General features: G+C 31.2%; 1 protein-coding gene across 1 annotated transcript; it reads left to right on the forward strand.

Moving 5' to 3' along the window:
• Positions 1–8665: 8665 nt before the first annotated feature.
• On the forward strand, positions 8666–10534 carry LOC107782389 (transcription factor MYB36-like). The gene is made up of 3 exons (XM_016603271.2): positions 8666–8903; positions 9023–9152; positions 9468–10534. Exons 1-3 carry the CDS (start codon positions 8768–8770, stop codon positions 10330–10332), a joined length of 1131 nt encoding a protein of 376 aa, XP_016458757.1. The 5' UTR covers positions 8666–8767; the 3' UTR covers positions 10333–10534.
• The last annotated feature ends 439 nt before the right edge of the window (positions 10535–10973 follow it).

Here is a 10973-nt window from a genome sequence, read left to right on the forward strand (position 1 = left end):
TTCGATGTGGGGTTTGCCTAAAGTGACATGTGCACCCCTTCTTAAGAAGTTTGCCAGCTGAAGCCTGCCAGTGCTGCTTGACGCCCCTCATCGGCATGTCCTCTGTCATGGACGTTACACTCTTCCAGCGTCCCTATCTCTTTTATTATTGAGCATTCATTTAGCTTTTTTCGGTGGTGATCCAAACTGTTTGATAAAGCCAATCTTCTCAATGTCTAACTAGCCGATCTTGACCCCTATAACTTTGAGGCAAAACATCGAAACGAGTTTCACAATTATTATTAATTTATCAGGAATATCTTCTTTTATTTGTACTTGAAACCGACAGTATTTTATTTGTACTTGAAACGGACAGTATGAGCAAGCAGCCTGGCACAGATGAAGCTAACTCTTATCTCAAGCAAAAATAAACTTATGATTGCCCTCTACCTTTGCTAATTCTTGTGTGTTCTTCTAGCTTATTGTCTAGTTATTCTAGGATCATCTTCTAACTAAATAAAGATGGAGCTAAGTGCATGAAACTAAATATAAAATTTAGTTTATATTTAATAAAGATACATCAAAAATTGATATTTTCTTGTCCCAATCTACCAAACCAACCTAACTAAGGCAAGCTAGTGTTTGTATAAACACCTAGTTGACTTAATTCCTTTCTTCTGTTGTTTCTTTTTTTTTTTTCCTTTTATTTGACTAGTTTCCTAATTTTTGCTGGAACCAATTAGTTTTTAAAGGAATTAAAAAAGAATAGAGTTAAGAGAAAAAGCAAAGGTCAAATTCCTTGACATCATCAAATGATAGTTGATATCTCTAGAAACTGCACAAGTCCTTTTGTGTACCTAATACGCGGGATTGTACTTTTCAACAAAACGTCAACTTTTTGTATTTACCATTTTGACTTACTACGTGTCAAGTGGATACTCTTAGAGTGATTTTATTTTAACAGAAGAAAAAACTATTGGTGTTGAGCAATTAGATGGCAAAAATGTAGCAACTTCCAATGGCCAATGGGTTGATTTTACTTGCAACAAAAAGCAAGTTTTTCTGCTTATTAAAACAAACAAAAACATTACAAAAGCATCCCGGTGTACAAAACACCCCGTATTAACAGGGTCTGAGGAAAGACTGTACCCTAAGAAATATAGTCTAGACAGCCTACAATAAAGTTTTTTCCTAGTTTAATCGTTCGATTTCGGTACCCACTAACCCCGCTAATTTAGATTTACATTATATAAAGTTTGTTTAAGGAAAAGCTAGAACTTCCTATTAAGAATTTTTTCATTCACGAAATTCGAATAAGATATTAAGAGTGGAGGAATCCATGCATTCCGCCATATCTCTGTGTGGTTTATCAATATTGTTAGATTGTTATTTTTTGTTTTTTATATATATATATATATATATATATATATATATATATATATATAGTTGATTAATTAATGAGTGTAATTTCTTGAATTCTTGTCATTCAACTAATTTTCTGGTGTTTCTACTGCATTTGAATTTGTTATCTTTTGTTTAAATCTGTCCAGTTCTTTTTCTCTAGAAAGTGTAGTCATTTAAAAATTTAAACCACTTAATGATGTGGCCGAACCGATAGCTTTAGTCCAAATTTTATATTTGTCTTAAAAAATTCATTGAATATACATAAATTATTAAGGTTAGAATTTAATGACTTAAAATAAATTAGAATTCCGAAACTATAAATTTCAAATCATTGGCACGGCGCGTTTGTATGTTATCTCTTACATGACCTTTCATGAAAGTTAACTAAATCATTGCAATTTCAAAAAGTAGTACAGACTCATGTTGATGTAACTATAAAAAGGTGGTTAGCTTTACAATATGTTGATAGTGTAAAGAACTTTTATCTGATTATAATATTTTAACTTGCTGAACCAATAACCTGCCTATTTTTTATGTTACTAAACTTACTTTTAAAGACGGGTATTTATAATTATTTTTTAAAATAACCTGATAGTATTAAAGTTCTTTTCAATAGTAGTTGTTCGCAACTAACCTGATACATATCAATATATAGTATTTACGATACAAAGTAAATAATTTAATTTGGCAACCAAGTAAATCAAATGCTTAATTTAGAGCAACGGTAAAATTGTTTCCGTATGACCTATAGGTCACCGGATAATATAAATGTATATAAATTAAATCCAGCAGAATTATAATATAAAAGCACACTCATTTGATGTTTACAAATAAATCATTTTAGGTATATTGGGATAAAGAGTTTGATAGACAGTAGCAATCGGAAACGAAAGAATATAATCAAATTAGAAGTTTGTAAATAAATGCATGGTAACGTAATAATAAAGTCGTTAAAGAGATAAGGCCAAGTCAATTTCCTTGGATACCAGAATGTGATATAGTAATTCATTATGGGTTTGTTAAAAGAGGGGTTGACAATCGTACAGATGAGTTAAGAATTAATTTTTATATTCTTTTATAATATATAGTATTATCCTACAAAAAGTGAATGAAGTGATAATAACAGCTACATTAATTTAAGGGTGCAGATTATTAATTATTGTTGAAGAAAAACAAAAGTCATTAAGGGTCTACTTCAAAGAATATTTGGTTAGATTATATAGAAAATTAATTATTTAAAAGTTCATATATATCAAGAGTCCATTGTAGGGCATCTTTGTCAACCCTCCTGTAATTAGCTAGATCAATTTTTTTCTGGTTCCTAGGTCTATATATAATTAATACACCTTATTTATATTTAAATCCCCCTTCCTTAATTAATGTCTCTTTCTTTAATTCTTTGCATATATATAGGTACTGAGCCTACAGGTGGATCATAGTTTCATAGTTTAATTTTCTAAATTATGGTCTTAATCTACTTTATTATTTGAATGTTGTTCATATATGAACATCGTGAAGTGGATAAGAATATGAGACTTACTAATAAAGTTAAAGAGACCACCGTGGGTTACGGAGGGATGGATCAGATCCCTTTACACTTAACTTGAGTTCTCGTATTCAAGTTTGAGTATGGAAAAAATCGTGGTAGGGAACGCTTCTCCCTTTAATTTACATTATATGGCGTAAATTTGAATTAGTCAAAATTTTAAAGTACCTATCAAACACCGGATAAAAAACGAAAAAAAGAAAAGCAAAGAGAAATTTCTCCCCCTCTCTCTCTCTATTTTCTGCGACTAGCATGAATGATATATTTAAAAATTTGAAGGATGCATGTTATACCAAATATTTTCGCTAATATTTTCCATCTTGACTTACCAAAGTTAAGAGTACAAAGCTGCTTTGACAATTGCATGCCTGATGCCTCCTTTAACAGTGGACATAGATTAACAGCTTGTTTCGATGGTATTGTATCGTATTGTTACTTTATATATAATATTTGTATTGATTGTTACTTAAATTTTATTGTATCAATATCGATATCGTTACGTAACAACGAAAAGTGCTATTTTATAGAACGACCGATTTGATGTGGTAGCGTCGTTACCTTAATTTTTTCTCTTATCTTGTCCTTTTCTCTTATTATAAATATTTTTATTTTATCCTTTATCCTACCTATTTATATAATAATATTATCTCGTACCTTACTTTTTTTTTTTTTTTTTTTTTTTTTTTTTATAATATTGCAAATTTATTCTTCATATTCTTGGTGCATGACATTATATATGACACGATTACAAACAATATAATCTATCGAAATATTGTATACATCAAAATGCTACAATACAATATAATACAATACAATACAATACAATACTATACGGTACATTATGAAACGATAGATAACAACCATCCAAACAAGCAATAAGCGATTGGATACTGCTTTTATTTTGATTCATTGAAAGAATTGGCTAAGCTTAAAATTTATAGAGTTAACAAAAGTAATATATCAAAATATAGTCTTAAGGAATTCTATTTATTCGAAGAGAATTAGAAAACTCACATAATTTCGAAAAGATTAGCCCCTTTAATAAGAATGTAACACTAAGATTTATGTTATTAAATAAGGATCAAGTCTTCCTCTGCTTCACCCCTATGTAGATGTCAATTTCAACAGCAAGGAGTGCCGAGGGGAAAACATTACGTGATTTCTTCTCTTAAGTATTGATGAATAGAATTATAAGATATTTGTACTGGAATTACTGTCTTTTGATAGGAGGTAGCAAGTTTCCAATGGAATAGTCGAGGTAAGCACAAATTAGCCCCTACACCAGCTATATTTGTTTATAGCCTGTTTGGCCGAGCTGCAAAAATTAGTAACTTATTTTGAGAAGTGCTTTTTCTCAAAAGTAATTGTGGTGAGAAGAAATTTGTGTTTGACTAATTAATTTAAAAAGTACTTCTACGCAGTAATTAGTGTTTGGCCAAGCTTTTAAAACTGCTTCTAAGCGTATTTTTCTCAAAAGTGCTTTTCAAAAAATGCTTGCTAATTAATTTGAAAAGTACTTCTACGCAGTAATTAGTGTTTGGCCAAGCTTTTAAAACTGTTTCTAAGTTATTTTTCTCAAAAGTGCTTTTCAAAAAATGCTTTTGGGAAAAAACTATTTTTTTATATTTCTCCAAAACTGCTTCTGCTTCTCCTCAAAAACACTTTTTTCTTCAAAAAGCTTGGCCAAACACATTAACTTTGAAAAATAAGCATTCTAGAATTGGAGAAATTTGGCCAAATAGGCTATTACTCTGTTTAATAAACACTAAATAATTAAATTAGTGTTGAAGTCCAAATAGAAATAATTCCAACAAACCGATATCAAGTATATTAGCTACTAGCAAAAAGCATCATTTAACAGAAACAGAAGTAATAGTTATTAAGCAACACTAAAGCAAGAAATCTACATTTTAACTACCAAGATATATACTTATATCTAGAAAAATTAAAGATCTTTATGAGGCTCGTTTATTAATTAATTTATCAAAAACATTCAAAATAATTTTAGAAGTTTAGAAAAACAACTATTCTTGACTCGCTGACTAATTTATAAAAAGAAGGGTAGCCGCACAAAGCATTCTGTATTTACGCAGGATTCGAGGAAGGGCCGTACCCCTAATGTTGTGACATAGACAACATATCCTAATGTAAGTATTAGTGGCTGCTTCCACTGCTCGAACGCGTGACTTATAGATCATACGAAAACAGTCTACCCTAATACACATATTAGTCGACGACTAATATATCATATACAATATGCAAAAAATACTTTATTACTAGTTTAAAAGTACTTTTCTCAATACGAACTACCCTTCCCCACACACCCTCTTATTCTACACCATTTGCATATTCGTACCAAGATTTTCTCAAATCCCCTTCACAAAATTTATGAAAACTAACTAATGAGCTTACCTTTTAGCCCTAGGTAACTTATTGATAATTGAGATTCCAAGAAGTCAAAAGACACATACTTAGCTAAAAAAACTAATAAGTTGTATGATATGAGAGGTTGGGAAGAAAAAATATGTGGGGTTGTTTTGGTTGAAGATTTGCAAAAAGATATTCCCCTTTTCCACCCTAATAAAATCTAAAATTTGAATTTAATGGGTTCAACTTTTAACTACATTTAATGTACTTTTGAAAATGAAATATTCAAAATGGAGTATGGCTCCGGATCTATTGCATCATATTTGCTATGGCCTCAGGGACGAGAGGAGGCAAATGCTCCCAAAATAGACCCGACCTTGTGCCGATTGAAGCTTCTCCTCGGGCTGAGTTCTTGCGAAATTTCTTGCAATTTTATTAAAAAAACTATTCAAGAACAAATTTAGCGAGACTAATCTAATATTATTCAACATTAAATAAAAATTAGGGCATGCCAAACTTGGGGCGGTTTCTGCCTTTTAACACGCGGTACACCATGTTTTTCGCATATATTTTCATGTTTGGTGTCGAAAATATTCGGTTCAATAGAAGCCATAGCTAATTAATAAGATACATTACCACTAGCTAGCTAGATATTAGTTTAGGTGCGTAAAGTAAAGTCAATTAAGTTACAACCAATGATACCACATTATATTATTATTTTGGTATTTAGCCAACAGAGAACCATACTTATCTTCTTAATTATATTTTCAAATAATTATATTTTCTACCAGCCAAGTGTTGGGGTCTTGTTTGATGATGCATGAAATTGCCAGTGTCAATGGAGAGAGAGATTCTTAGCTAAGGAGAAAGACAAACAGAAACATGTTTTCTTCTTCCTAAAGATCTGAGTCCATTTGCTTATTAATTTATTAAACACCTTTTGAAAATTTGATAGTTTTCTGCTTGTTATTTCTTTGCAAGTGCGGTTCTGGACCTCTTTGTCCTTCTAATAATCTTATTTAATACAACTTAAAATGTTTTTATTAGGAAATAATTTAATATTTAGTAGAGGGACCAAGGTCAATGAAGCTGGCTTGTTCTCTCTCTCAAAAATGCTTTGAATATTTAAGAATATATTCATTTGTTTTTTTCTTGCATTTCTTTTTTAAAAGTTATTTCCATGTTCTTGATAATTGATTTTGAAACCCTAGCCAACTTGTTTCAATTAGGGTGTCTAAAAGCAACTAAATTATGACAATTACCCTTATTGCCGTAATCAGCGACTTAACTCGTTGATATGTAAGAAGATCTTATTAATTTATTGCATTAATTAAGACTTTATGGTGCGTTTATGACGGAGCGGAAATAAAAATGACTTTTACACTAGGATATTTTTCTTTAAAAAATAATTGAATTAAGTAAAGTTCATCTTGATTCTATAGTAATTGAAGCCACGATAACATAGAAGAACTAAATGTCTTTCTATGAGGCTTCATCAATTACGTAACTATTGCTAACAAAAAAAAAAGAAGGAAAAAATGACGTCGCTCTATTTTTTTATTATATATATATATATATATATATATATATATATATATATATATATATATATATATATATATATATATATATATATTTTCTTGTATACGGAATATAAATAGTTTCGGCCGCGAGCTAAAAATGAACTTTGCCCAAAAATTAATCTTTCAGTTTAAGTTATATATATATTGTGTAAGGAATTTTTACACGCATCCTATCTTATTTTCAAGATTAAAACTCCCATACTTTAAGAAAACTTACATGTAAATATTCTTTGACGAATCTGATAGCATAAAGAATTCTTTATACGGACATAGTATATAACTTAAACTCTTGATATTTTCTTTTCTAGTAACCTATAGATATTTGCGTTAACTCTCTTTCTTTTATCCCAAATGTTTTATAGAGAACTCTTTTAATTGGCTTTCTCATACCCTCAACTTTGCCCAGAACTAATTTAAGTACTTAGGCTGGTTCCATCAAAATGAACCAATAAGAATATGAATAAATTGTCAAAGTATATGCAAGTTGGCTGACATAAAATGCCCTATCAAGTTGGAGTCCAAACAGTTCACCCACATAAATATGTTGCTCCATCTTAATTTATTTCACTTCTTTCTTCTTGATTATTTAAACAATTTTTCGCATCAAGTACTAAAAAAGTCATTTACTCGAAAATGGAACATAAATTAAGTCTTAGAAACTACTTGAGAACGACAACCATAAATAATTCGTTCTTCACGAGACATAAATACGGGGATTGAGAAAATACATGTTAAATAATGGCAGAGAATTAATTTGCTTATATTAGTTTGTGTACGGGTTTCTAAAGGGGCTTATAATGTCTTAGAGCTATTCGATCCATTCTTTTAAATTTTTAGATTGAATGCTCAAATTCTTTCATATGGTATCAGAAGGACACGATCTTCTCTCACATCTAAAATCGGGTTAACGTACATGAGGATGTTAGAGAATACACTTGTCCTCATTAGTTCGTGTAACAGTTTCCAAAGGAGTTCATAATTTTTTGAGTTACTCCTATCCATCTAATTTTACTTGAGGTTTTTGGATTGAATGCTCAAATTCTTTTGCAAGTGAATAAACAAAGAAACTTGATACCCTTATAATGGTTTGTTCATATTTACCAAGAGCTTCCTTTTAAAGCATTTTTCAGTTATATGTTCCTTTTTCTGCGGCACCTCGATAGGACATGAGCGTGAAAGGGGTTCATGAATCAGTTTGCATATTGATTTGTCCCCGATATCTCTTGGGACATTGACACAATCGATCGACCTTTGATATATATCAGACATTGTATTATCCAGATAATTCAAATCGAAGCAATTTTAGTTAAGTTCCAAACTGTGGCAGTGCATTTTAGATATATTTCGAATACATAGATGTTATTTAGTTACGATACAAGTTAGAATGAATATATGTGTTGCAAATTATTTATTGGAGACAAATTTATCTTTGTCTGCATCAATACCTAACGAAAGTAGAGCAATAATCCAAGATTTTTAGGGCAAGGTTGGCGACAAACTAAGAGGATGGAGCCTTCTTTCTTGATTTTAGCTGTAGAATTTCATCCACATAATAAGATAACATATTATGGAAAAAGCTAGCAATTTAAATATTATATTTTGAGAGAAATTTTGTATAGTACTTTGTCATGTTATTAAAAAAATATTAGCAGTAAGCTAATCCAAAAATGACAGAGTAAGAGAGAGTCACAAAAACCCTAGAGGAGAAGACTTTTTGGTTTTCAAAAGTATCACATCATCCACTCTTTTCTACCTATAAAACCAAGTCTTCTCTTCCAATATTTTTCAAACCAACATTCACAAGTTCAAGAATCAAAGGTTTTAAGAGATAGAGAGAAGAAGTAATTTGGAAGAAAACTTTATTAGAAGAAAAAAAGTTGAAAAAAAAATGGGCAGAGCTCCTTGTTGTGACAAAAATAATGTGAAGAAAGGTCCATGGTCACCAGAAGAAGATGCAACACTCAAAGCATATATTGAAGAAAATGGCACTGGTAATAACTGGATTGCTCTTCCCCAAAAAATAGGTATCATCTTCTTCTCCTTGTCTCTCTCTATATTATTCGTTTCGATCGAGAAATACCTTTAAAAATTGAGAATTGTTTTCAAGACTAATTTGATTGATTTTAAAAAAATATTTTTTTAGGGCTTAAGAGATGTGGAAAGAGTTGCAGGCTTAGATGGCTCAATTACTTAAGACCTAATATTAAACATGGTGGATTTACTGAAGAAGAAGACAACATCATTTGCAGCCTCTATATTAGTATTGGCAGCAGGTATATATTCATCTCTCTCTCACACACATGCACACAGAAAAACACAAACAATAACAACAAAAGTAATGGAAATCCAACTAAATTACTTGTCCTTTAGTTCTTGTTAGAGATCATTATTAGGAATATCTCACATCTCCAAGGTTCTTAAGACCTATATATTTTTATTCATGAATTGCTTTTTGATGATCCAAATTCCTTTCTCAGAGTTCACTTTGTTTAAGTGTATAACGGTCTCATATGAAAGCTTAAGCTGTTATATTATGTCATGGCGAACTTAGTCTGATTATGTTTAAAACCCTTTTGTGAAAACTTTAGGTGGTCTATAATAGCTGCACAACTTCCTGGAAGAACAGATAATGATATCAAGAATTACTGGAATACTCGATTGAAGAAGAAGTTGCTCGGGAAAAGAAAACAATCTCAAATGAACAGATTATTACTTGCTAGTGGTGGTCAAGATCTTAAGGAAACAAATGGATTAGAAGAAAATTCCCTATTTCAAAACCTAAGCAACTCGGCTCTCGAAAGGCTTCAACTTCATATGCAACTTCAAACCCTTCAAAACCCTCTTTCTTTCTATAATAATCCTGCTCTTTGGCCTAAGTTAACCCCTCTTCAACAAAAAATGATCCAAACCCTACAAGCTAATGGCTTAAATGAGAGTCAATCACCTATTTTCGCACCGATAAATCCTAGTGATAACCAAGCTCATGAACTAGGGCAAAAAGTTGTCATCAATGAATTTGCTAATACCATGACCAATTTCAAGGTGAATGAAGTGGAAAAAAGTACCACGAATAAAGGCATATCATCTTCAGACAGTACTCCTATTGTGTCTAACAATCAAAGAAATGTTCTTGACAAAAACATAGGGCAAGAAAACACAAGAGAAATCCAAGTCCAAATCCAGGGTGTTCAAGGGTTTACTCAGGCCGAGATCGATGACCTAATTCTCAACAAAGGAATTGGCTTTAATCTACCATCAGAAAATCACCAAATAGCTGAATTTGATTGTTTTAAAGAGATGGATGATGGATCAAGGGACAATTTGGCATGGTGGTCTAATGAGTTTGATACAAATACAGCTTCTTCATCAAATTCTTGGGGTTCATCTTCCAATATTTTTCAACAGACTGAAGGAATGTATCAAGATTATGCACTAGGGTATAATTTGCAATGATAGATTTATGAGGTATAGAGGTATTCAATACTATTGCAAGGGGAAATAGGAGAGCTTTGGGTAAAGGGTGTTTGTAAATTTGTGTGAATAATGCTTTCTCTTTGTCATCTTGCCAAATAACTTGTATGACATGACTGTCAGTTAATATTTTCCTTTTTTTTTTTGTTATCTCTCAATGTAAAACATATAGTAATATTATGCATCTAAAGTCCATATTAAGAGTTATCTTAACTAGAGTGAGTAATCACAAACTATTTCTATCGGTTCACGAATCGAAAATCTATTTCCACAGCAAGCCCCAGAATGGGTACATGTGTACTTAGTCGTGCAACATTCGAGTTTTTGTTTTAAGGGACATTCTTGTACATCTCCTTACTTTATAGCAGTTATTTTTTCGATTCTAGAAAATATAACTTTCGAGAAGAATGAAATGTGCGTTCATCCTTCAATAATTTCGAGAGAAGTACGTTAACGTTTGTACGTTAATTTGTAGAACATCGAAATAGTTAATGATTTGAATTGAGGTGCGAAGTGTACTAGGTTCTGAACATGGAGAGTTTTAGGTTATAATAATTCAACAATTTAGTTAATTTTGAGATATTTCATAACTACTCCTTGCTACCACTTATCATTAGGAGTCG

This window comes from Nicotiana tabacum, chromosome 18 (genome assembly GCF_000715075.1).
Source record: "Nicotiana tabacum cultivar K326 chromosome 18, ASM71507v2, whole genome shotgun sequence".
NCBI classification, from domain to species: Eukaryota; Viridiplantae; Streptophyta; class Magnoliopsida; order Solanales; family Solanaceae; genus Nicotiana; species Nicotiana tabacum.

Bases quoted from the DNA above. Each gene is read 5' to 3' on its own strand.
- LOC107782389 (XM_016603271.2), top strand. From the start codon at position 8,768: ATGGGCAGAGCTCCTTGTTGTGACAAAAATAATGTGAAGAAAGGTCCA. The intron at 8,904-9,022 runs GTATCATCTTCT...ATATTTTTTTAG, and splicing joins TGCTCTTCCCCAAAAAATAG to GGCTTAAGAGATGTGGAAAG. The intron at 9,153-9,467 runs GTATATATTCAT...TGAAAACTTTAG, and splicing joins TATATTAGTATTGGCAGCAG to GTGGTCTATAATAGCTGCAC.